The 26,036-nt window shown below is 37.5% G+C and overlaps 5 protein-coding genes across 6 annotated transcripts; 4 read left to right on the top strand and 1 right to left on the bottom strand.

Moving 5' to 3' along the window:
• On the top strand, positions 1-3,820 carry LOC18778085 (prostaglandin E synthase 2). Its single transcript, XM_007209276.2, has 6 exons — positions 1-558; positions 1,120-1,254; positions 1,401-1,488; positions 2,360-2,454; positions 2,627-2,794; positions 3,276-3,820. The coding sequence occupies exons 1-6, from the start codon at positions 204-206 to the stop codon at positions 3,434-3,436; spliced, it is 1,002 nt and encodes a 333-aa protein (XP_007209338.1). The 5' UTR covers positions 1-203; the 3' UTR covers positions 3,437-3,820.
• LOC18776603 (translocon at the outer membrane of chloroplasts 64) lies at positions 4,209-10,285 on the top strand. The gene is made up of 13 exons (XM_007211218.2): positions 4,209-4,730; positions 5,217-5,369; positions 5,557-5,681; positions 6,189-6,314; positions 6,504-6,686; positions 6,775-6,919; positions 7,528-7,696; positions 7,787-7,921; positions 8,207-8,407; positions 8,774-8,901; positions 8,980-9,031; positions 9,400-9,469; positions 9,724-10,285. Exons 1-13 carry the CDS (start codon positions 4,528-4,530, stop codon positions 9,804-9,806), a joined length of 1,773 nt encoding a protein of 590 aa, XP_007211280.1. The 5' UTR covers positions 4,209-4,527; the 3' UTR covers positions 9,807-10,285.
• Positions 10,821-13,674, bottom strand: LOC18776507. Its single transcript, XM_007209466.2, has 6 exons — positions 13,119-13,674; positions 12,713-12,775; positions 12,475-12,576; positions 12,216-12,281; positions 11,843-11,921; positions 10,821-11,667 (listed from the first exon to the last, which is right to left on the bottom strand). Exons 1-6 carry the CDS (start codon positions 13,524-13,526, stop codon positions 11,069-11,071), a joined length of 1,317 nt encoding a protein of 438 aa, XP_007209528.2. The 5' UTR covers positions 13,527-13,674; the 3' UTR covers positions 10,821-11,068.
• Positions 14,603-16,642, top strand: LOC18777103 (protein C2-DOMAIN ABA-RELATED 4). 2 transcript variants are annotated; one of them, XM_007209602.2, is made up of 4 exons: positions 14,603-14,778; positions 14,900-15,096; positions 15,585-15,680; positions 15,970-16,642. In XM_007209602.2, the coding sequence occupies exons 2-4, from the start codon at positions 14,938-14,940 to the stop codon at positions 16,261-16,263; spliced, it is 549 nt and encodes a 182-aa protein (XP_007209664.1). In that variant the 5' UTR covers positions 14,603-14,778; positions 14,900-14,937; the 3' UTR covers positions 16,264-16,642. The 2 variants fall into 2 exon arrangements, with proteins under 2 accessions (XP_007209664.1, XP_007209665.1); XM_007209603.2 differs by having other exon boundaries at positions 14,604-14,778; positions 14,888-15,096.
• On the top strand, positions 22,068-25,533 carry LOC18776768 (probable auxin efflux carrier component 1c). The gene is made up of 6 exons (XM_007210220.2): positions 22,068-23,292; positions 23,383-23,629; positions 23,808-23,893; positions 24,325-24,482; positions 24,946-25,022; positions 25,113-25,533. The coding sequence occupies exons 1-6, from the start codon at positions 22,068-22,070 to the stop codon at positions 25,177-25,179; spliced, it is 1,860 nt and encodes a 619-aa protein (XP_007210282.1). The 3' UTR covers positions 25,180-25,533.

Raw genomic sequence — 26,036 nt, 5'->3', positions numbered from 1 at the left:
ACCAATAAAATAATATTTACCCCCCAAAATTAACAATAAATTTAGGATGGTAGATCCAAACACCCGCGGGTGATGCGAACGTAGCCAAAACCCCACACAGTTGGATCACAAAACATAAACCCTTCTCCCTTTCTCCCCTTCTCCAGAAGAGTCTACCAAAGCAAATCACTCAGCTTATTGCTTCTGCTTCTAGTCGCTCCACCATGAGAAGGGCTTCAACTCTCGCCTCATTCAACGTCCTCTCCCGATCTCTCGCCACCGTTCACGGCGGCGCCGTTGCCACGTCAGCCTCCCCCAGCCACAGTCTTCTCCAGGTGGCTCTCTACGGTACCTCCAGCACCACCGGTCCTCATGTTCGTCGTCGGTGGTTCGATTCATTTTCCGGCGGTCCAGCTGGCAAGCTGGCTATTGGCGTAGCTGGAACTCTGGCTTCGGTCGCTGTTGCCTCGTCACTCACTCAGGAGGTCTATGCCAAAGAGCCGCCTCCGGCTGAGCTTGTTCCAAAGGACGTCGTGCTATACCAGTATGAAGCCTGCCCTTTCTGCAACAAAGTTAAAGGTGAAAAATGTTCTCTTTCTCTCATGGTTCTTTACTTCTCCTTGCTTCTTGAATTGCTTTTGAGGTTCGGTGTTTTTGCTGCCTTTGAATATTTCGCGAATTTTTCACCTAATATCAGAAATTGGACTAGATTTCATGTCGAAATATTGGATTTTAGTGTGGATGAAACATTCATTTGAATAATATCCAGTTGGTTCAGCATTTCTCTGCAGTCTCGCAGCCTGTCATGGTTAAATGACAGGAATAGAACAAACTTTTACTTGTAGTTCGCATTCTATTTGGAATTTTCTGGTAAGATTTGAACATAATTTTGAACAAATAGTGCACTGGGTTTGCTGGTAGCATGATAGGAAATAGCCATATGAACAGTCAATAAATTTGCAACCTTGTCAATCATTTGGTGTTTTGGTGTTCTTTCGGTTATTCTCGAGCACATTCAATTTTTTTTTTCCTATTATGTCCCTTTTCTTTTGTTATGATTCTATTAAACAACGGTAATTTTATGTTCTTTTCCATTTATCATGCTGTTTACAAATTGGGGACACTTTATTGTTGTCTCAGCATTCTTGGACTACCACGATATACCCTACAAAATTGTGGAGGTCAACCCACTTAGTAAGAAAGAGATCAAATGGTCTGATTATAAGAAGGTTCCTATATTGATGGTGGATGGGGAACAGCTGGTTGACTCATCAGGTATCTGTCCTTGTGGTTGTTCTTAGATTGCTGAGTTTTCTGGTTGGATTTCTAATTACAATATTATGGTGTATGCATTGTTGAATATATATATAGGTACTAGAATTACATATCTCAATTGAAATTGAGCATGTATCTGTTTGCAGCTATAATTGATAAGTTGAATGACAAAATTGTTCCTGAGAGAGTAGCCGCCCCTTCCTCAAATGATGATGAAGAGAAAAAGTGGCGCCAGTATGTTATCTTTTCCTCCATAGCTTATTATGCTTATATTCATATTTGGATAAAAGCAGAAAAACAGTATACTTATACTTTGAGTAGTTTTAGGGAAGGCCGCAGGTTTAAGCTCCACTGGACCATGATCTTAATGATACTATTATCTAAGAAACAAAGAAGAAAGAGAATGCTGCAAGAAATTCTCACCGAGTTTACAAGAATAAAAGAAACTATGCTTTGAAAGACTCGCCTCCAGTCCTTTGGATTAGTAATTTTACAGCCCAACTTCCTCCTGGAACTTTAGAAAATTCTGCTTGTTCTGATAGTTTATAAAATGGGAAATGAGCTCAGATACTTTGTCTGAAAATGGTTATTATCATTATACCTTGATTCAGATATAACACTTGGAGAATCCTCTGTAGAGTTACATGAGTTTTGGTTGAGAGAATTACGATTTCATTTTCTGTGAAGTTAGTGAAGGAAATGCAAAACACTCACTCTTTTTTTTTTTTGGTTCCAAAACACTCACATATTATTGATGTAATGATTAACGAGTAGTTGCATATTACTCTTATCTATGGACCTTCAGCTTTGAAGCAGAAAGAAATATAACTTCAATTAGTGGATATTGGCAAGACGTACAACACTATGTCAATTGCATATTGTTATTGTGTTTTCTGAATTGATGATCAAAACATTTTAAAATAATTAGTGCTATTCTGTGGCTCTGCGTTGTCTTCTTGCCGTCTATTGTTGTGGCATACCTTGAGCTTTTACTTAATGGTATCTTTGTATCACTAACTTTTACAGTCATGATCATGTATTACTTGGTTACAGGTTTATTACTATAATTTTTTATTCCTTCATTGTTCTTGTTATTGTGGTATAGGTGGGTTGATAATCACTTGGTGCATATGTTATCACCAAACATATACCGAAATACATCTGAGGCCCTTGAATCCTTTGACTATATAACAAGCAATGGTATGTAGATCCCATCTTATGAAGCCATATTTTTTGGGCCTACTAAGACAAACTTCCTTTCTTTCTTCAGTTTGTGTTAGTAATATTTACTCTCTTCAGTTTTATGTAGAACTGCTTGACCATTAGATTTTGGTATTTTTTGTTTTCTTATGTAGTTTTGCTGTAACTGCAGGTAATTTTAGCTACACAGAAAAATTTACAGTGAAGTATGCTGGTGCTGCGGCTATGTACTTTGTGTCAAAGAAACTGAAGAAGAAATATAATATTACGGATGAACGTGCATCCCTGTATGAAGCAGCAGAAACATGGGTTAATGCTCTTAATGGGCGGGACTTTCTTGGTATGTGCTCTAACTTGTGTCATATGCACATGATATCACATAGATATGGCATGCATTTTGCTTTTTAGTTAATTGGTGATCAAGGGATACATGCATTAAGGGACACAAGCAGAAAAATGTATTGATGAATATGCTTAGAAAATAAAATAAAATAAAATACTCTTGACTGGGAGATGATACTTGAATCAGGAGAAAGTTACTTGTCTGGGAAAAAATTGCAAGTTCTAGTCTTCTAAAATTCGAAATAACTATTGTATGATGAGAACACTATCATTAGTATGAATTGTCTCAAGCAAATTTGTAGCTTAAGGTGTGAGGTCTGTTTGATGGCTGACTAGAGTTTTAGCATGAGCCCTCAACTTTTTGCCTTGAGGTGAGCCTTAATAAGTAAGCTATGACAACTAGGACTTATGTTATGTCATCCTTGTTTTTATCTGTGTCTCTGGAATGATGTTTCACATGCATATGTTGCTTGTGTCAGGGGGCTCCAAACCTAATATGGCCGACCTTGCTGTTTTTGGGGTGCTAAGACCAATTCGTTATTTGAGGTCTGGTAAAGATATGGTGGAGCACACACGCATAGGTGAATGGTACTCAAGAATGGAGCGTGCCGTTGGAGAGTCTGCAAGGATTAAAGCCTAAATTGGATATCCTATGGAGTTTGTAGCTGGATTATATACTTCAATTTTGAGTTTGCCCTTTCTATAAGCAAACTACATCAAATACAAAGAAGAAAGATTTTTCAGGAGACACTCGCAGTCATAAATGAATTGAAAACAGGCAACATTTTGCTATTATTTGGTTATCTGGAAAACTGAAATTGTTTATTGTTACATTAGATACGGTTGTTTAGAAGTACAAGGAATAAGGTAATCAGGGTGTGGAATTTTTAACCGGGGGGGTGTGTCCCTTGTGGTGACTTTTGTCCAATCAATACTAATGTCTACTCATTTTAGATTGAATTTTTTTGTAGAACAAGCTTAGGCTCTGTTTTGCGGTGTTAATGGTATTGAATTTGGTGTTGGAGCTGTTTGCACCAAAAACAAGTCCCTTGTGGGCGCTATGGCGACATCTCCCATAAAATTTTGCGGCCTTTCCCGATCACAAACAATTCTTTATGCTCTACCCATCTCTGAAGTATAAATGGCAGCTCCAATGAAGTTATATGTGATTTCTTTTTCTTTGTTTCTCCGATTTATAATTTGTAAGCTACTTTTATTAATGATCAATTTAATTCACATTGGATGTCCAAATAAAAGGAAACATAGGTGATAAGCATTTTGCAAAATTAGTTTTAGTCTATGAAGAAAAGACAGATATTATCGTGGTGTTGAATGATAGCTTTGCTTCTTTGTCTTCATCAGGTGCACAGCAACTGGTCATTCTGGAAGCAGAAAGGACCAAAGGGCCACATTAACATTATATTAAACTTAAGGGCGAAAAATAGAAATTAAAAAACGAAATACAATCTTGAAAAGAGAAACTTGGAGGACCTAAGACCAAAAAAAACAAAAAAAGAGAAACTTGGAGGACCTAAGACCTACCCGATATTTCACTTTATGAATACAAATTACAATACAGTAATAACCTCAAGAACCGTCTCCGCCTAGGTTACGCTGCGCTGGTCGCTGCGTTATCCTCTTCTCCCTCTCCCTCTCTCAAGTTTCAATATAAAAACCTGGACTTTAATAGTTTCGTAACTCCGGAGGGTTTGAGAAATATCGTAGACAAACATGGCGTCTCAATCCGCCAATCTGTGGGTTCTACTGGGTTTGGGTTTGGCAGGAATTCTGTTTATGACAAGGAAGCTTAAGAAGACCATCAGAGAAGACTTTGGTGCCTTTATTGAGAGGCTTCAGCTTCTCCCTCCTCCTCAGCCTGCTCCTCCTAAAGCTCCGCATCCCCTTACCGGCCTCACCTTCGCCGTTTCTGACGTGTACGCTCTCTACCACTTCCTTTGTTATTCTTCTGTTTGTCTCCTGATAAAGTTAAAAGCCAATAAAAGGATATTATAAGATTGAAGAGTAAAAACAAAAATACGGAACTTTTGAAAATATGGTCTTTGCTTTTGCTCAGCTTTATGCTGGTTGAAGTAATGAAATGGAAGTTGAGGTTACTATTATTAAATAGCCAAAAGAATTAGTTGAATTGGCTTGGAACCCAGATGGTGAAAAAGCCTGAAATTTATGTCTTATCCTTTTATTTTCTGTATGTTGTTTTTCAACGTAGGATGCACTAATAAGATGGGCAGACTGGTTTTGGTTATTCAAAACTAACTTATTGAACTTGAGTTATGTTATAGGTTTAGTTTCATTGTACTTTATTATTTTGATTTCCTTATCAAATGCAAGTAATTTGTTTCATTGTGTTATAGAACTATTTGTTTGCCTTAAAGTGGATAAATTTCTATCATGGTTGGCAGATTTGATATTGAGGGACATGTAACTGGTTTTGGTCATCCTGATTGGGAAAGAACACATGATGCAGCTTCTCGGACGGCTCCTGTGGTTTCAGTTCTTGTCGAAGGAGGTGCCACATGCGTTGGGAAAACCGTTGTGGATGAATTGGCATATAGGTATGTATTGCTATGAGCACACACTTTGGATGTTCTGTCAACAGGCTGAAGGTGTTATTCCTCATTGCTGTTGTGAATGGGGAAAAAAATAATTTGATCTGAGGACCTATTTTCCTTTCAGTTTATCCAACTCTAGCTTTAGTTTGGATTACATAATGTCAATTCCTTTCTGCATGTTTGTTTTCAGTATTAGTGGAGAAAATAAGCATTATGGTACCCCCACCAATCCGGCAGCATCTTCAAGAACACCAGGTGGATCCTCCAGTGGAGCTGCTGTGGCTGTAGCTGCCAATCTCGTTGACTTTTCACTGGGTGAGCTTCTTGTTTTTCTTATCTTTTCTGAAATTGTTCTTTATCTTCTTTACATTTCCCATTAAGTTTTGTTATTAGTCATTGACCACACCATGGAAAATCATTGAAAGCACATATGAAGGCTTGAGGGGGTTATTTTATTTGTTTAATTGGCATTAAAGGCAATTGAGTTGGTTCTTTATTGGATTTGGTTTCGTTTTCCTATCTTATCTGAAATTCTCCTATTTTGAGGCATGTTCATAATATTATCATACCTTAAAATGCTCATTTTTCAACAGGGCAGCATATTTTACTTTTTTGTTTTTGAAATTTGTTATTTTCAACATATATGCTTATGTATCTATGTCGAAGCAGATATCTGCTTGAAAAGAAGAATTGCCAATCTCAAACTAATTATGAAGACGTAAATCATCTATAAGTTTCTTTATAGGAAGGCTTGATATAAGTCATATATATTTAAATATATTAGTATCATAACGTTCACTTCATGCTAACATGATGGCACAGGTATTGATACTGTCGGTGGCGTTAGAGTACCTGCTGGGTCTTGTGGCGTTATAGGATTCCGACCTTCACATGGTGCTGTTTCTCACAATGGGATTATACCTGTTTCTACAAGTCTTGATACCGTTGGTATGTAAGGTTACAATTTTGTATTGTGCCATGATGCAGGAGTATTTGATCATGTGCAACTATGTATACCTGATTACTTTTTTGTTAAATAATAAATTTCATTATAGCAAACGTTAGCAGTATGCTATCTGGCATCCCTTAATGTTTTCAACTTTTCATATTGTTTGACTTGTAAGATTATGTGTGCAGGATGGTTTGCTAAGGATTCTAGTGTCCTACGCCGTGTTGGACATGTTCTGCTGCAACTTCCTTATGCAGTTTCACGCAGTCCAAGACAAATTGTAATAGCTGATGATTGCTTTCAACAAGTAAAGATTCCTGTTGACAGAATTGTTCAAGTGGTCACCAAATCCACTCTGAAGCTTTTTGGAAGTATGCTCTTTTCCCTTGACTTCTGTTCTATGCTCCCTGTCCATGGTGGACCACTGTTTTTGAAAAAAATTCTGAATGATTTCTTCAGGACAAGTATTTAAACATGAAAATCTAGGGGACTATTTTAATTCAAAAGTCCCAAGCTTGAAAGAGTTTCATGGCCAGAAGACAAATGGTGAAGTCAAGACTTCATCCATAAAATTGCTTGCCAATGTTGTGCAGCTTCTTCAAAGGTGAGGTTACTTAGTCACCAGTTAACCTTCTGAATACTGTATATGTCATAAATCATTGAAGATTATATGTCATAAAAGAGGATAAAAAAAATATTTAAAAAAACCATATATCTCCCTCCACCCCCCATGCTTGTATAGTTTTCTGGAAACCATGACACTGAAGGTTTCTGTGCTTATATTCTTTTCCTTCTATTCTGTTTATCTGTATTCTGCTCTTATGTTTGATTTGGATGGGGGGAAGTTGAAAGTCTTAAAAGTGAGGGAAAGTGTTCGCAAGATGATAAAATTTTAAAAGTAGTAATTTCCAACCAGAGAAAAGTACTTGGCTAAATATTCAGGAAATGTCCAGAAAATAGGATGGAACATTAGGTATTTTATGTAGTGAATTCATCACAAATCCTTCAGATAAAAAATTATTATCCTCGTCCATCTAGTTATGACAATCTATAACGAACACCTTTTCCCTTCTGGTCTCAATTTCTTGTATTGTGCATTCTTATAGGTCCATATGAGAAAACAGTTCTCCACATTGTTCATTCATTTATCCTTTTGTTTTGATATTTCCTGATAATATGTTGATTGAGATTTCTTGTGGTTCCTTTTAACAGACATGAGTTCAGACATAATCATGGGGAATGGATTAATTTGGTGAAACCTGTATTGGATTCTGCTACTTCAGCACAAATATGTGGACCACTGGACGCATCAGATGAGGAGATTGAGATCTGCAAGTCAATTAAGAATGAATTGCATGCAGCTGTCAACTCTCTATTGAAGGTAATGATTGAGATCTGCAAGTCCATTAAGAATGTGGTTATTGAAGTTTGCTATATTGATTATACTTTTGTGTTTAATTTTATTGTGTAGGATGATGGAATTTTGGTGATCCCAACTTTAGCAGATCCCCCTTCAAAACTTGGTGGGAAGGACATCCTCTCTGAGGACTTCCGGAGCCGTGCTTTTGGTCTATTAAGTATTGCTAGCCTGTCAGGTTGTTGTCAGGTGTAAATCTCTCTCTCTCTCTCTCTCTCTCTCTCTCTCTCTCTCTCTCTCTCTCTCTCTCTCTCTCTCTCTCTCTCTCTCTCTCTCTGTGGCCTTTATAAAAGGTAAAGAGATGTTATGGTTTACTAGACTGTTATTTTCTGTGTCTTGGGTCTTTAAAATTGGGAGGATCTTTACTCGGCTGTTATTTTCCTATCAATCTATGCTTTCGTTACATTGTGATAAGTTCATATTGACTATAGTTTCTCCTAATCAAGTATGCTCCATTGATGTTCTACTCTTCAGGTCACAGTACCGCTGGGATCTCATGACAAGTATCCAGTTTCAGTTTCATTCATAGCCAGGCATGGGGGTGATCGCTTTTTACTAGATGCACTGCACACTATGTATGCATCTTTACAAGAGCAGGCTGATATTGCTTCAAAATCCAAATTATCCAAAAATGCTCTCACCAGGGAGCAATCTGCTGAAATTGCCAAGGAAAAGGTAGAGCATCTCATGATTGTTGTCCATTTGCTTTATACGTTGTTGCTGTTTTTTTCGATTTTCTTTGTAACATGACAGCATCGGGATGTTAAATTTCTATTGGACAATTATTTGGTAAACTAGTTTGTATGTGTCACTTGGATTTTGCATAATATATTTAAGTTAGAGTCCGTTGACTTAGTTTCTCTTATTTTGCATGGAAAAGTTGAAATTACCTCTAGGATCTGGAGTCTTGATCATTAAGTTATTGTCGAACCACTAATTTTTCTACCAAGCCATATTTGCATAATGACTATTCATGTTTGTTTTGGAATTTTGAATTTTCATATCCTAAATACTCTTCTATTATCTTTACCAAATATTTAGGGAAACCAAGCCTACAAAGATAAAGAGTGGCACAAGGCTATTAACTTTTATTCAGAAGCTATCAAACTTAGTGGAAATAATGCGACGTATTACAGTAACAGGGCTGCAGCATATCTTGAAGTTGGAAGGTACTATTTGGTCGGGGATTTATTCTCTCAATTGAGTTTTGGTGGTAGGTTTTTGACTTAGTTCTTTCTCTCAACCAGTTTCCTTCAAGCTGAGGCAGATTGTACTAAAGCTATCAACCTTGACAAAAAGGTAACTTCTTTTCTCCAAAGGATACCTATTGGATTTTGCATTAATATGGGTGTTGGATGTTACAGACCCCATGAAGCTCATTTTGTGCCATTTACTAATCATTATTATATGATGTCACGTGATAAAGAAAATTCTTGTTCTTTACATCAGCTAACTGAATGGAGTAAATATAGTTTGGTCATGTGTGAAGTTCTTAATTTGTATGCAAACAAATTTAATATAATTATAATTCTACTTTGTTATGATTAATTATTCTTTATTATATTTGTCTTGATATTGTTCTATTATGTTCTTCCAGTGCAAATTATTATGTGCATTTTTATATTCAAAGTAAAATAACAGTGTTGCCTACTGTTATGTTTCTTCAGAATGTGAAGGCTTATTTACGAAGAGGCACTGCAAGGGAGATGCTTGGTTACTATAAGGAGGCAATTGAAGGTGCGATTTGTTTGTTTATTTATTGGTTAATATACTGTTCCTTTATTTAAGCCAAATACGGAAGTGTAAAAGCCTTGGGGAAATAATTCGTACTGGGTACAAAATAGATATATTTGAGATTGGAAAGTTCCTGTCAAAATACACTCAAAAGATGTGTAGGTTTTACCGGTTTCAGTTAGTTTTTTCTCTTATTTTTTTAAATCATTCAGTCTAATCTCCTGAAGTTGTTGGTTCAATGGCATTTCACCCTGCAGACTTTAAGTATGCACTTGTACTCGAGCCAACCAACAAAAGGGCATCCCTTTCTGCTGAAAGATTGAGGAAGCTGTTTCAGTAGGTGACCAAGTCTAAGGCATGCCTACTTGAAGCACAAGAACAAGATATTGTTTTGAAAGTACTTGAAGTGTGCTCTGCCGAGAAGACCCATTCAGACAGGCAACAATCTAAACCATTCGGACAAGAAGGGATGTGTGAGACTTGAGTGGAGTTGAGATTCTTCACTCACTCTTAATCAAGTTGTTTTCAGGGGTCTGAACTATTGTTTGATTCGATCAGTTTTTAGGAGCCGTAGATTATTATTGTCACCAAAATATGTAACTATAGTCCAATTTTGTTTCTCTAAGATTACGGTTGTAATTCTAGCTTCGAGGTGAGGTTTAAAGTTCATTAATGGCTGAGCAGAGTAATTACATTTTTTAGCTCTGTCGTCACGATTTTTTGCAGTTCACTTTTTATTTGAAGTTAAACTTCCGCTGCTCGTGTATGCGGCGTTCGCTTTGTTACCAATGAGCTGGTAATCATGCAAAGAATCTGGCACTTGTGGATGAGTTTTTGCCTGCCAGATATGACCACTGCATCTAGTTTCAACTGTAAATTATTAGTTTTAGGGTGACGCGAAAATTGTAATAGCTTTCAGGCTTCGACCAGGAACTTGACATTTCAATGATTAGCCGTTGATCAGAACTAAATCAATCTGCGAACTATTGTTGACCAAGCTTCAAAAGAGCTCAATGCCTAAAAGTTCCCATTGCAAGATTATAATATTCCCTTCTTTTACCAGTCTCAGAGCGGATTATCTGACACGAAAAAAAAAAAAAACCGAAAGGCATTATCACTGTGGATGCAGAAGAAACCGTTTGAGCAAACTACACACTAAGTGCATGTTTGGCATTGCTTATTTGGGGTAATAAGTGATTTTTAAAAAATTTTGAGAAGCCCAACCCGTTTGGTAAACTATGATAAAATAACTTATTGTTAAAAATTGATGTGAGAGAAAACTATAAGGGAAAGCAGCTAATGAGGTGCTTTCATTTTCTAATTATGCAGGAATCAGTTTCGAAGAGGCGCTGAGTTTAAAAATTATGCGGCAATCATTTTTTTATTATGCGTAAAATCAATACCAACAACACTTTTAACAAAAATTTTACCAAACGCCAAACTGCTTTCTCTCACAGTTGATTTTTTTCACAACAAATTTGACAGCGATTATTTTCACAGCACAGCAATGCCAAACTTGCCCTAACACTCAGACCAAAAAAAAAAACTATACACTAACACTAGCGAGGTTCATTTCACGCTGTATTTTAACATGTACTTGCCTCAGTCAAATTCAAAAAGATCCAGCTCTTCTTCTGTATACTCTGGGAGTGAAGTTCTCGAAATTAGTGGCTGCCTCTGCCTTTTAGCTCCAGTTATTCTCTCAACTTCTTGATCATCGTCAGGGTTAGGGATCTCAACTGAGTTTGCTGAAGCACTAATGGGTTGCGTCCTGCTCAATGGATTGTAACCTTTGGCCACCGTGCCATGTTTGGGCTTCTCAGTTACCACAGTTACATGATTAATGGCTTGGGTGTGGCTGGATGCATTGTCTCCATCAGCCACTCTGCCAGCGTTGGGCTTCTCAGCTACCACAGTTACTTGATCGTTATCAGTAGTGTCCTCCATGTTTGTGATTCCATCAGGCATTGCCTTTTTCACCAATGAAGATAGAACCTCTACGTCCGTGTTTCGGCTTCCGCACTGCTCGTGGCCAGAGCAGCTCAGCCCTGCTGCCGCATGATCTGTTTCCATGTGTTTCTCAGTATTATGCTGACTCTCTCTCGCCTTAGAGTTTTGTCTCAGAAAATTCATGATTCTTTCAGTGCTTTCCTGTGACGGAGGGAACTTTTCTTGTGGCATCCATAAGTTTTCACTACTTCCTGTTATGAACAAATAAACAGGATAAACAATTTAATTTTTAACTCAGAGAATTAAAAGAAAAAATTATGTTAAGAATCTCATCTCTATCAGCACAGCAACATAGGGGCAGCAAAGCAAATTTTCCCTGCAATAGAAGAAGATTGAATATAAAGATGTCGCTAACTTATGACTTACCACTGCTGGGAGCAGGATTCTGGACTGATGAGGTGAGAAGATCTTTAGTCACGAGAGGTCCACTATCCTTGGAGATGACCTGTAAATGTAGCAATTCATCGGAATACAGAGCATAAAATAATAGGAGCTTTTTTTCTATTCAGCAAATTAAGCTTCGCATGAATTGTGGCGCCAAGACTATAGAAAAGAAATGTGGGGTGCGTGTGTGTCGTGACCTGCTCCAAAAAAGAAGACCTTATGTTTTTCTCCGCATTGGTGTGTTTTGTGCAGAAAGAAATAAGGGGCACAAGTGTATCAACAACACTAGTGCTGCTGGAATCTGATATTGTGATTATTGAGGAATTGAACTTCAAAGACGAGAAAGAGCACACACCTTAACCATGTTGTTCTTGGTTATATTAAGATAACATGCAGATCGTGAGGGGGTGAACACAGCAACCTGATTAAAAGCGCATGTGTTAATCATTCCCATACTGTTGATAGCAACATTACACTTCAGCTTAAAGCAGCATTTCTCTGGACAACTACACCCCAAAAGTCCCATTTTGCTTTTCTAAATTTTGCAGTTTCTTTATATTCATAAATCATCATAATTCTAAAATTCACCGACTTAAACAGAATATCATAACAACCTTCTGCAGTACCAAAACTGCACCAACAGATATGCTCTTCCCAAAGTCTCCCTCAGAAAGGACTGTGTGGTGGATGCTAGCACCAATTGTACCTGTAGGATCCTGAAACCAACGTTTAAGCCACATAGCTTTGTCTCAGAGCATACGGTGAAAAAATTGACGCGAGCAGAACTTAGAGACTACACAAAGAAGGGAAGAAGATGGCACTTTATCAGTATCCATGTCCATATAAGCTTACCTTCAGAGTGAGCATGAGATCACCAAGACCATTTGGGGTGCAAGATTTGATTATAGCAACAACCTAATTAACCAGCAACCACAGAAAATAACATGAATTTTTAAGCATTATAAATCCTAAATATGGCAAAAAAATTAATGATAAAACATAAGGAAAAAAGAAGTGAAGATTAATCAGGTTCCGACAAAATAGAAGTGGCAGTTTCACACTACAGCAACCAAAAGCAGATAAAAACAGTGTTTTTTTTTTTTTTTTTAAAGCACGCCTGGTCTTTGCTTTCCAGTGTTTTCTCAGCAACCAAAACAGAAATTGGGAATGATTTCCACTTCTAAGATTTCTCCAAGAGAGCAAAGTCATTGAATCGACAATTGATTAAAAAAATAAATAATAAGAACAATGGAAATACCTGAGCTAATCTGTGAGATTCAATCCCCTTCCTGATAGAACCCAAGGTCGTCGGAAAGTGAGCACCTTGTTTGGTAAGAAAATCGAGAGTGCAAAGCCAGGGATTGGTGGTGAAATCGGCATCGTGATCATGGCCAACCTCGACGACTCTCCTTACGAACTCTTGGGTCGGAATGGGCTCCTCCTTATCGCGGTCGTGGGGGTGGTGGCGGTGGGTTTGGGTCCTGCGCTGCATCGCGGCCTGTAGGGCTCCGGCGGGGCCCGGAATGAGGTTGGAAGTGGGCTTGGGGGGCTGAGGATGATTTGATTTGAGGGAATGAGAAGCAGAGCGCTTGCAAGGACGAAGACTAAGAGAGATGAGCTCTGATTCGTCGACGTCTAGTTGTTCCCAGGGTTCATGCTCATCCATATTCTCACTTCTCCTCTGCTTCTTGTGAGTGAGCGCGGGAATCCGAGAGTGAACAGAGTAGGTTATTATTATTAATATTATTAGGGATTGGGCTCAGAACCTCAGGCCCAATTCATTATTGTTCTTTTAAAAAAAATTGATCTAGGGTCCAACGAATATTTGATGCAACAATGGCTTATAATGGGATATTCTTAATAGTTATCTGATCAATGATAATGTTATTATTCGACGGTTGGATTGAATCATTAACATTCTCTTTCAATATAGAAGCTCCCCAAAAAAATTAGGACCCCATGTATATCACATTCACGAATTACGTTACGTACATCGAAAGATTTTTATTAGCATATCTCTCTCAGTTGAAATAAAGCAAAGAAATGAAATGATGGGTTGGAAAATGAGAACTTTTATGGGTTTGGGGTGTATTCATTTTTGTAGAGACAATTCACATCTTCTTTCAACGATGGGTTGGAAAATGAGAACTTTTATGGGTTTGGGGTGTATTCATTTTTGTAGAGACAATTCAAATCACAACACGTGATCCACCTTACTTGAAACAGAAAAAGTAGTTACCGTAATTTAATTATTGAAAACGTTGGATTGGATGGGATGGAAGAACAAAATAAAGAACTTAACAGATTACAGTTTTTAACTACTTGTAAGTTTTGTAACTATATTATATTTTCACAACTACTTGTAACCATAATTAGTTCTAAACTAGAATGTAATTACTCAACTGGTTCACATATATGTTGACAGAAAATAATTACAAAGTTGCTGTTAAGTAATTAGTTAAGAAAAGTGGGTGGACCCCACCGTCGAGGGAGACTAGACCATTAAGCCGCCACCACGAAGGCGACCGACCGACCGTGACATATTATGTTTAAGGCAAGTCACGGAACGTGATTCGCGTCACGGCCCTCACGTATTTGGTAGTCGATGTCCACAAGTTATCCATAATTAAATCCCGTCCATTGATCCTCGAACTGACAACCGGATCTTCCGGTCATCTCGTCCTCCCCTAACCAAAACGGTAAAAAACTTAAGACCTCCCCTCACCCTCTTCCCTCTTCCAGTCTCAATTATCTCATTTCCTTAATCCAATTAATTTGCCCTCTTCGATTTCTCTGTTTAATTCTCTCTCCCATCATCCCCTCGGGACACCAGCAAACAAAACAGATCAAATCAAAAATTAATTCACTGGCAAGGAAAACGACAAAAACAACAGAAGAAATTTCCCAGTACCAAATTGGTGGGACCCAGATTTCTGTTGCTCTTATTTCTCTGTAATTTTCTATGTTCATTATAATATTATTATTTCTGCTGTTCATTATAATTTGTAATTGACTTGGTTTGGTTAGGTGACAAAATAGAGTGCTTTAAAAGAGGGAGGGAGATCAGAGAAGAGAAGATGACGGACTCACCAAAGACACCAGCGAAAGGAGGTAGCAAGTCACTCATGGAGAACTTGCTCGGTCTTCTCCGAATCCGCGTCAAACGCGGTGTTAATCTCGCCGTTCGCGACGTCCGTAGCAGCGACCCCTACGTCGTCATCAAGATGGGTAAACAGGTATACTATGTCTCCTCCTCCTCCTCCTCCATCTTTTTCCTTCAATTTTGTGACTTGTCTGTTTATTTGGCTTTGTTTCTCAATCTGGGTTCCTTTTCCCCTTCTTTTTCCAACCAAAAGATTCTTCCTTTCCATATAGAATTGAACAATTCTGTTTGTCTGTCTGTCGTTTACCCTTTTCCAGTCCCAATTGTGTTTGGCATGTCCGGAACTGGAAGGCCTCAGTTTTGTTTGAGGTGTTTAATCTGATCTTGCAAGCTTTGGAGCTCCAAGCTTTGTACATAATATGATCCTAATAAACTTTTTACAATTTACTCTTAAATCTTAGAGTCTTAGACTGATTTGACTTGTGCTCTGTTGCAGCTTGACCATTTTATTTTATTTTTCGTTTCTTGCTTTATTGCTTCCATTTCATTTCTGCATATGATCCAATTGACAAGTATGTTCCTTTCTTCTAAATATGTATAAAAATTGAATCTTTGATGCAGAAACTTAAAACTCGTGTAATTAAAAAGGATGTTAACCCAGAGTGGAATGAAGATCTTACACTTTCTGTTACAGACCCCAGCATTCCAATCAAGCTGGTAAGTGCTTCTGCTATTGCCCCCACTTATTTAGTAGGAACAAGTGCACCTTTACATTCCTTTCCAATTGTATATACATGAATGGAACCATCATCTTCAGTCAATCCCATCTAGAGAGCGATATGATCTCTTGCAGTATCTCCCTAGCTACTCCTCTTTGATTCTCCTATTTGAATCATCTTGTTCTTTTGCACTATTGCATCAATATTTCTACTTTGACAAGGATTTTTTTTATTATTAGTGTGCTATTGCATCAAGGTTGACAGTTTTTGTTTATGTGTGCCTGTAGACTGTGTATGACCATGACACATTCAGCAAGGATGACAAAATGGGAGATGGAGAATTTGGCATCGTACCTTATATAGAGGCATTGAAGATGAACTTAGAAGGGGTCGCAAGTGGCACGACCGTCATGAGAATACAACCAAGCAGGGCCAACTGCCTAGCTGAGGAGAGCTGCATTCTCTGGAAGGATGGGAAGGTGGTCCAAGACATGTGCCTCAGACTGAGAAATGTGGAATGTGGTGAAGTGGAAATTCAGTTGCAATGGATTGACCTTCCTGGTTCCAAGGGCTTATCATGAGTGTGCCTCCTTAATTTGTCTGCTTCAATTGTGTCCGACGTAATATAAATGGGCTGGTTGTGGTTGCAAAGGTTGTGCAACCTGAAATAGACAGACTGTCTTCATAGCTGGGTTGGTTTGTTGATAGGATATGTATAACAAATTGAGATTGTATGTACTTTATTTGACTCCTGGTATGCTTGTAGCTCATAACTAAATAGGGTGAAGAATTTTTGGGCTTTTGTTGTCAAAAACACTAAGTGAAGTGAGATGTGTGTGCCCTTTCATCTTTTGCTGGGTATATCTCAGGTTGCAAGCTCATGTCTTAGAAATCTGCATAGCATATTTTTATGTACCTATGAATTTGCAGGAAAACGATATATAGTGCATTATAGTATCATGTTGGGAGGCTGGTTCCTGCTGTCATCTGTTTCTTGAACAATTTCACGAAGAGAGTGAATTTCAGGGTACATATGGATCGAGTGGCATTTTCGGTGAAACTTTGATCGATGGGTAGCGTTTGAATTGCCTCTTCTTCTTAAAAAGTTCACATAATATACTAACGTGGATACTCTAGAAAGAAGTTATGAGCTAGCAGCATGCATGGCTGGGAACCAAAGACCAACAAGGTCAGCAGCTGATTGCTGGTATATTATATATATGTGATCAGAGTCCAGCGGTTCATCAATTCATTGCTTTTTAATAAATCCCCTGCTTCAGAAAATTTAAAGGCTAAAAGATGTTTCTGAGTTGTGACCAAAGAAAACGAAAAGAAACGATTGGCATGAAAAAGACGAAAAGAAACGATTGGAAGGGAAGACCAGGCCCTAAGTCCAACCCAATACTTTTTGGGCATGCTTCTTCTAATAGCCCGCCCGCCTTTTTATATTTCAGGCACGGCCTGGCCGTAGTTGAAGAACACAACACAACAGGCTCGTTTTACACCCCTAAACCCTATATAGCTCTCCATGAACACAGCTGGAAGAAAGACTTTCATAAAATAGTGATAGTATTATTTCGTTATTTCGGCCAACAACACTATGACATGTGTGATAAATTTACCTGAAATAGCATTATCATTAGCAAAATAGTAACCCCATTACAACTAAGTTTTCTCCTACACTGATAGGTATATAATTTACGTTGGCTTACTTGCAGGGATGGGTTAAATTTACCTTTCGGCCTTACATGCATTGTGACATCGCTCTCACACTCACTGCGGAAAGGAAAAGGGTACGACATTGGGAATTGGTCTAAAAATAATTATTACTGACATAAATAAATGCATATGTATATCGGTTTTGACTCAATTGGTAACCTACTGGTGGACTATATTAGGAAACTGTTAATTATGCCATACCTATAGCAAGATTCAGTATTTGATGCGTTAGGTTGGGTTTAAATAGAGTTAAAGGGTCTAGGCGCACGGTTATATTTTTTAAATTTTATATTTAGATAATGCTATTAATGGTCAATAGCGCCTAAGTGCTCGAATATTATCTTTAAATATTAAATTTAAATGGTATAGTTGGGTGGCTATACTATATATTAAAAAAAAATTAAAAACATAAAGGACCCACCTAGTGATTAGGAGCCCAAATCTTCTCTTTTCCCAGCATAATTCCAAGGCCTCTTTCCATCTACAAATCTATCTTCAATATGAGAGTTCATTTTTTTTCTTTTTTTTTTCATTTGAACATCCATAGTTGGGGTGATCTTGGTAATTGCTTCACTTTTCAAACAATACTTTACATGAAGAATACTACCACCTCTTACTATTATACCCGTAAATCTTTGTTTGAAATTGTTGTTCTGGTTGGCAAAGAGATTGCAAAATCACCATCTTCTATTTTTGTTACAACAAGTAAGAAATAATCTTAGCCTCAAACATTCTTTCATAATTAGTGAAATACAAATAAGATACATACGTGTTTTATTGGACAAAATTTTGGGAAATTATAAGTGAAAAGTTTGGCCACTATATAATATTTTAATATCAATTTTAATTTTTTAATATATATTATTTTTATTCAATAATGTTTAAAATTTATGTGTATAATACATGAATTTTGTGTATATTATTGAAAATTTTGTACAAAAATACATGTATTAAACATGATAAATACATAAACGTTTTTACTCTCCTCGTAAGAAGCAAGAGAGCGACCCCCAATCAAGTTCTTATTTAAGCTCTATTAATTCATGAATCACAAATTCTAAGGCCTTTTTACCTAGCTAGCTTTCCCTATTTATTTACATAATTAGTGCCAAAGGATAGAGATACCTAGCTAGCTTTCCCTAATTCTAAGGCTTTTTTACTATATATATATATATATATATATATATATTGAAAGCTTTTATTGAGAGATCCTTCAAATAAGTTTATTTGAAGGACAATTTGTAGGGTCCACTCCGCATTGTATTTCACTAATTCAAACCATGATATTCATTCAAAGATCATCTCTACAAAAAAATCATTTGAATCCAATATCATTTGACCATTCAATTAAATTATTAAATTTTAAGTACTATCATGAAGCACCGTGTTTATTGATTTTGTTGGTCTCAATTAGATCCCTTAATGATTTTCAATTTGTCTACTTTTTTGTAAGGATGATCTATGAATGAAGACTTGAAAAATAGACAATTTGAATTGTTAAAAAAAAATTCATAAAGTAACCTAAAGGGTGTCCTTCAAATAAAATAATTTGAAAAATCCTCAATAAAAAGTAACTATATATATATTTGTATCTATCACTGAAAACCTAATGCCCCATAGCTTTTTGCAAAGGACGGACGACATATACCCGTTTTATGAGAGACTTTTTTTCTTAAAGGAGAGGGTGTGGCTTTGAGAAACACGTCTGCATTTTGAGGCTTTTAAGCATTATTAGAATCAAATTATTTTTATGTAATGATGATCATGATCAGATCGATACATACATTTATCTAATTCTAAATGAATCAACCTCCCTTTTCTCCTTAAGCCAGAGTCAAGTTTCGCTGTCCACAAGTTCAGTTCCAATTTCCAACAAATTGAAGCTTACTTAGAAGAAGTGAAGTGCATGACGCATCCGCCATCTTTTTTTCCGTGGTAAAATGGAACTCTGTCTGTGTCCACCATTAATATTTTTTTTTTCCGCTTAGTTATATATATTGATCAATGAGGTTGCCTTTCACTCACATCACAAAAATGTAAATGGTTTTCTGAATTACCATTCAACTATTGCACGTAATCACATAGTTTATGCACTTAAATAAGGCTTTAAGCTTGCGCTTGTCTGCCATCTTTGCCAACTTCTGACTCGGCATCAGCATATCTTTACTTTGACCGCTCGCTCCTTCCTTGTGCTAATTACTATGTTTTCTGCATTACCATTTTGTGTTCAGTTTTATGGACACAACACAAATATCATATAATTATTAAGCATGTAAAAAGGTGGTTTGGAAAATGAAAACTATAATTAACTAACACACTTATTCATTTCTTGACCTCATAATTTCATTCACCGTTTGGATATGCCAAATTCTTAATCAGTCTCCTTCATTTATTCCTTGATTTCCTCCTGCAAAAAGAAAAGAAGAAGAAGAAAAAAAGTGACTGGTGGAAAGGAGAGAAACATGCATGATCTTTGGCAAATTTTCTGTCCCTCTAGGCTGGCTGGGTACGTACCACGTAGAGTGATTCATTCCAATATCTCATATTTCTAGGTTTGATGACTTGGATTTGGAACCAGGATGATTTGCACAAGAAGCCAAAAACATCACTCAATCTCTCTTCTTAATTGTCCAAATTACCCATCTTTCTATAGCTTCTCTATTTTCTATTATATTAGGCCTAATTTTATCCATCCTCATTCAAATCCAAAACAAATGTAGTTTTTTAAATAAATAAAAAATTTAATTAATTGAATAGAGCACGCAATTTGGGGAGTGAAGAAATGAATTAGTTTAAGAAATCCAAGTGATAAAAATGGCTTAGAAAACAGAAAAGGGGCATTGCAGTGCGTGCAGTATAAGCGTGGTGTTTGGAGTTTTGGATTTCAAAGAGAGTTGTGAGAGTAACACGTCAATATTTGTCCCCCGTTTGCTTTCATTCTTTGTGAACCCCAAGCCCCCATGGCCATGACTCATGGTCCTCATCATTAACTTCAAAGCATGCTCTCTCTCTCTCTCTTCTCTGCTCAGTTTTTCATCACTTCTAGGAGAGGTAACCCTTTCATTAATTAATTTTAATTTCAATTTCAATTTCATCTCCCGAGTTCATTTCAAGCCAATCATATGTTAGAATGTCAGTATTCAGCATAAATTAATCTGTTTCCTTTCAAGGTATTCTCAGAATGAACATTAATTTGTTCTCTGTATCAGCAAAACTTTAGACATACTACCTGTCTCGCATGAAAATATTCAATTAATACTTCTTTTTGAGAAAAGAATAGGGAAAGGGAAGGCAGCGTTTGGTAACTTAAACTACTTTCCTACTTTTTTTAGGAAAAAAAAACTAAAACTAAAACACAATACCCAAATAATTTATCTCCAGCTAGCTAGTTTCGATTTAGTAGTATTTTTCTTCCCGATATTAAATCGAATCCCCATACCTCATCTCATCGATGAAAAAAGATTTGATCTAGTTATGAGGATAAGGAAATGCAACAAAGACCTATAAATCCATATGATGTGAATCCAAATCCAGCGGAGACTATATGATGTTGCTTGCCCTCCATCCATGAACACAAATATGTAAGTCCAAAATGAAAATGAAAATGAAACTGGGGTGGGCTGGGTTGGGTTGGCGTGGCTAGGATTGTTTTGTTTGGCTACTTGGTGTTGGTGTGGCTAAATTCGGATTGGCATCTAATCCCACCTAACACAATGACATGCAGCGCTTGGATTAAAAGTATGGACAATTTAGGATCCACGTGATCAATCAAAACGCTATTATCCTCACTTCACTTCTCTTCTCTTCTCTTCTCCCCATGAACAAGATTCAAGAAGATGATATAAATATATATACTTTCTTTCTTTCACCATTTTGGAAGGAATTAATTAAACAACCTTTACTCACACTTTTAATTACTTGAATGGTGTGTTCTTGACATAAATAAAGAAGAAACAAAGGAAAAGGAAGTTAACCCTGGCAATGAAAAATGAAGAAGAAGAAAAGAAAAGGAAAGATGCAGAGGGTCTTTTGAAAGCTTGAAAAGGTCCCAAACAAACAATGAAACAAGTTGTTAGAGACACCGCCACCTCTAGCCAAAATGCTTTTTCTCTGCTTTATGCAACCAGTAGACCCATCCATGATCCATTCCATACAAACAAGATAGAGCCACGCACCAACTGACAAATGCCACTCCCTTCTCTCCTCCTGTCCTAACCCAAAAACTCAAAAACACAAAATTATACATCAAAATACAACTTAAAACAAAAAGGAAAAAAACAAACCGAAATAATAAATATACAATAGCAAAAAGAATATAAAGCAAATACTTTTCTGAGCTGAGCTGAGTGTGTGTGTGCTTTGGGGACTGCAAGTGCAACCTTGCTCGCTCTCTCGCAACTCTCAAAGCTCAAAAAATATTGCTGTATTCTTCTGCTTATTACCCACTACCCCAAAAACCAAAACACATGCTCTCCTCCTATTCCCTTTCCCCTTGTCCTTTTCATCATCAGTTCCACCACCACCACCACCACCACCTCCATCTTCCTTCTTCTTCTTCTTCTTCTTCTTCTTCTTCTTCTTCTTTACAGAGACAGAGCAAGCAATAAGCTTAATTAATTTTCCTGATTTGGGCTACAACTGAACTGATCATCAAGATTCATTCAAGATGATCTCATTATCTGACTTCTACCATGTCATGACTGCAGTGGTTCCACTCTACGTGGCCATGATCTTAGCCTATGGCTCAGTGAAATGGTGGAAGATCTTCACCCCTGACCAGTGCTCTGGCATCAACAGGTTTGTGGCTCTGTTTGCAGTCCCACTCCTCTCCTTCCACTTCATCTCCTCCAACGACCCTTACAACATGAACACTCGCTTCATAGCAGCTGACACTCTCCAGAAGCTCATCGTTCTTGCTGTGCTTGCTGTCTGGACCAAAGTCAGCAAAAGGGGCTGCTTGGAATGGACCATCACTCTGTTTTCCCTCTCCACTCTGCCCAACACTCTGGTCATGGGCATCCCCCTGCTCAAAGGAATGTATGGCGATTTTTCAGGAAGCCTCATGGTCCAAATTGTTGTGCTTCAGTGCATTATTTGGTACACTTTGATGCTCTTCATGTTTGAATACAGAGGTGCCAAATTGCTCATCTCCGAACAGTTCCCAGACACTGCTGGCTCCATTGTCTCCATCCATGTTGATTCTGACATCATGTCATTGGATGGGAGGCAGCCACTTGAAACTGAAGCTGAAATCAAAGAAGACGGCAAGCTTCATGTTACTGTGAGGAAATCAAATGCTTCGAGGTCTGATATCTTTTCAAGAAGGTCTCAGGGATTGTCGTCCACAACTCCAAGGCCTTCAAACCTCACCAATGCAGAGATTTACTCTCTGCAGTCTTCAAGAAACCCAACTCCACGAGGGTCTAGTTTCAATCACACAGACTTTTACTCTATGATGGCGGCTGGGAGGAACTCCAACTTTGGTTCTTCAGATGTTTATGGGCTCTCTGCATCCAGAGGGCCAACTCCAAGGCCGTCAAATTATGAGGAAGATGGTACTGGTGTGGTCAGCGCTACAGGTAATAAGCCAAGGTTTTACCACGGCGGCCAGCAAGGTAACAATACGACAGCGCATTACCCGGCACCGAACCCAGGAATGTTTTCACCTACAGCCTCCAAAAACGTTGCTGCTGCTAATAATAATAGTAATGCCATTAATGCAAAGAGGCCTAATGGGCAAGCTCAGCAGAAGCCAGAGGATGGTGGTAAGGATCTTCATATGTTTGTCTGGAGTTCCAGTGCCTCTCCTGTTTCAGATGTGTTTGGAAGCAATGAATATGGTACTGCTCATGACCAAAAAGAGGTGAAATTGGCTGTGTCTCCTGGAAAAGGTACATCCTATTGAATTTGTTCAGTGTTCTTTTTTATATAATTAACTTGTTTTTGAGGTTTTACATGTGAGATGGGGCTTTGATTTTTAGTGGAAGGTCGTAGAGAGAATCAAGAAGAGTACTTGGAGAGAGATGATTTCAGCTTTGGCAACAGGGATCAGATGAACATGAACCATGAGCAAGCTGAAAAAGCAGCAGGGGATGGGAAGGGCAAAGTGATGCCTCCAACCAGTGTGATGACTAGGCTGATTCTGATCATGGTTTGGAGAAAACTCATCAGAAACCCCAACACTTACTCAAGCTTGATTGGCCTCACCTGGTCTCTAGTTTCATTCAGGTACTTGTTACTAGCTAGCTGTCCCTTTCTCTGCTTCACAGCCTCAGAGAGTGAAGTGAATCCAACAAAATCTTTGCACATTTTCAAAAGCACATCAATTCTCCTCCACAGATAGCATTAGCATTGGTGCAATACAATATTCTTGATTATCTCTTCTTTTTGATGATTTTTGTTGTAGGTGGCATATTCAAATGCCAGCCATTATAGCAAAGTCCATTGCCATACTATCTGATGCAGGACTTGGCATGGCCATGTTCAGTCTTGGTCAGTATACTATACCATACACACTCCCTTTACAATCTCTTTCACAAAAGAAAAACCCTCCGTTGTTTGCCTTTCATTATTAATTGTTGGATAAAAAAAAAAGCAAGCAAACAAACTGGCAAAAAAAGCAAAGAAAGCAAACAGTAGGGTTATGATAATGTTGGGTTTTCTTTATATTAAGAATCTTTTCTTTCTTTCACTATTTATGTTTTTACTTTTTTGGCCAAGTTTTTGCTTGGGGCTTTGGGTTTGGGTTTTGATGTAATAATAATGGGTTGGTGGGTGGTGGTGGTGATGATGATGAAAGGTCTTTCAAAATCAAAGGAGGATGACTGACTGACTGACTGAGTGACAGTGGTGTGATGGTGTAGTGATGATGGTGTCTGATGAGCATGCTGTTAGCTAATTTTCCCTTTTGATGTGATTTGCAGGTCTGTTTATGGCTTTGCAACCGAGGATCATAGCATGTGGAAATTCCATTGCAGCTTTTACTATGGCTGTGAGATTCCTTACAGGTCCAGCTGTCATGGCAGCTGCTTCCATTGCTGTTGGCTTAAGAGGCACTCTCTTGCACGTTGCCATTGTTCAGGTCTCTCTCTCCCTCTCTCCATTTTTTCTCTTCTGCCTCCTTCTGACACAACCAAAGCAATCCCACATAGCTACATATGCTTCAAAAGTTTCACTTTTATAATAATATTCTGCTACCTCAAGATAAGCTTTTTTATTCTTTTTCTCTGAAGATATTCATTTAATTTAATTCTTCTTTTGTAATATTGTACAAAACCATCATGGCATCTCACTGCTTTTCATAAACATGGGATATTATAAGAAGAAATTCCAATGCCAAATAAAGACTGAATCAATCCAACCCAGTATTTTCTATTTTCTATTATAATTAAGTAAACAAGGACTTGTTTGGTTTGGCCCTAAGTAATTATGCACACACAGTGACACAGCACAAGAAAGAACAAAGATATGTATGTATGTGTGGCCTTGTTGTTAACAGCCTTGTTGTGTTTGTTTGTACTGTGTACTGCCAAACCAAATAACAGGCAGCTCTACCCCAAGGAATTGTTCCCTTTGTCTTTGCTAAGGAATACAATGTACACCCTGATATTCTCAGCACAGGGTAAGTATATTTTATTTTCGAGCCTATTTTTGTTATTTTGTTTACCAATTAATCAGACATTAACAGAGTAATGATTGAAATGAATGGCAGAGTTATATTTGGAATGTTGATTGCGTTGCCCATAACGCTTGTCTACTACATCTTGTTGGGGCTATGAAGAAAGCGAGCGGAGCCGGAGACCAACAATGGCTTTTTGCATTCATGCAAGCTGCTGCAGCAAGCTCATAATTAATTACAACGCAAAGATGAGAAATAGAAGAAGATGAATGAATGAATGAATGAGTTTGAAATTGTCTTTCCTAGTAAAATTGTAAAATCAGTTTGTAGTGCATTTAATTATAAAACAAGGTTTCCGTAGTTTTATTAAGGAATTATAATTTTTCCTTCAATTCTATTTTGAAGAATTTCATTTAAATTAAGCTACAGAAAAAAAAAAAACAAAGGGAAAAAGTGGCTGATGTGAATGTGATGATAACTTTCTTCCTGTTCTATTCTCATTTTTTTTCTTTTACTATAGATTTCCTTTGTCCACCACAAATATGAAAAAGCTTGGAATCCTATTTTCTTTCTTTCTTTTTTATTTTTGTTCTTGGACTTGGCATGGGGATTATTTTTCTGATTAATTATAGATATATATATATATATGTAGTGGTAGATAGAAAGAAGGACCCTCCATTATAATTTATAAGATGGGGGTGGGGGTTTGATTTTGATGGGGACCTGTTTGGAATATTGGGAGACAATAGTCACAATCTAAGGTTTCCTCTCCTTTTCTCTCACTCCTTTCTTATTCTTTTAGTTACACAGATTACCTTTTCTTCACACCTTTCCTTCTCACTATTAATCTCATCATGTCTCTTTGGGGCTTTCTAAATCGTCTTTTTCTTTTAATAAAAACCTCTTGCTTCTTCAAACACGCCCATGCATACATGCTAACGATACAAGTGATCATCATGCATATAATAAACTTAGTGCCTGTCAAACTTTAACTTTTATTATTATTATTTATTTACC

The sequence above is a fragment of the Prunus persica genome, chromosome G5, assembly GCF_000346465.2.
Source record: "Prunus persica cultivar Lovell chromosome G5, Prunus_persica_NCBIv2, whole genome shotgun sequence".
NCBI lineage: Eukaryota > Viridiplantae > Streptophyta > Magnoliopsida > Rosales > Rosaceae > Prunus > Prunus persica.
This window is presented reverse-complemented; position numbering and strand designations above follow the sequence as displayed.

Coding starts and splice junctions, on each gene's coding strand:
- LOC18776768 (XM_007210220.2), top strand. CDS start 22,068: ATGATCTCATTATCTGACTTCTACCATGTCATGACTGCAGTGGTTCCA. Junction 23,894..24,324: donor CATGGCCATGTTCAGTCTTG/GTCAGTATACTA, acceptor TGTGATTTGCAG/GTCTGTTTATGGCTTTGCAA. Junction 25,023..25,112: donor CCTGATATTCTCAGCACAGG/GTAAGTATATTT, acceptor AATGAATGGCAG/AGTTATATTTGGAATGTTGA.
- LOC18776507 (XM_007209466.2), bottom strand. CDS start 13,526: ATGGATGAGCATGAACCCTGGGAACAACTAGACGTCGACGAATCAGAG. Junction 12,577..12,712: donor ATCTCATGCTCACTCTGAAG/GTAAGCTTATAT, acceptor CGTTGGTTTCAG/GATCCTACAGGTACAATTGG. Junction 11,922..12,215: donor CCAAGAACAACATGGTTAAG/GTGTGTGCTCTT, acceptor CTACATTTACAG/GTCATCTCCAAGGATAGTGG.
- LOC18777103 (XM_007209602.2), top strand. CDS start 14,938: ATGACGGACTCACCAAAGACACCAGCGAAAGGAGGTAGCAAGTCACTC. Junction 15,097..15,584: donor TCATCAAGATGGGTAAACAG/GTATACTATGTC, acceptor TCTTTGATGCAG/AAACTTAAAACTCGTGTAAT. Junction 15,681..15,969: donor CCAGCATTCCAATCAAGCTG/GTAAGTGCTTCT, acceptor GTGTGCCTGTAG/ACTGTGTATGACCATGACAC.
- LOC18776603 (XM_007211218.2), top strand. CDS start 4,528: ATGGCGTCTCAATCCGCCAATCTGTGGGTTCTACTGGGTTTGGGTTTG. Junction 6,687..6,774: donor CACTCTGAAGCTTTTTGGAA/GTATGCTCTTTT, acceptor TGATTTCTTCAG/GACAAGTATTTAAACATGAA. Junction 9,470..9,723: donor CTATAAGGAGGCAATTGAAG/GTGCGATTTGTT, acceptor TTCACCCTGCAG/ACTTTAAGTATGCACTTGTA.
- LOC18778085 (XM_007209276.2), top strand. CDS start 204: ATGAGAAGGGCTTCAACTCTCGCCTCATTCAACGTCCTCTCCCGATCT. Junction 1,489..2,359: donor GAAGAGAAAAAGTGGCGCCA/GTATGTTATCTT, acceptor ATTGTGGTATAG/GTGGGTTGATAATCACTTGG. Junction 2,455..2,626: donor TGACTATATAACAAGCAATG/GTATGTAGATCC, acceptor CTGTAACTGCAG/GTAATTTTAGCTACACAGAA.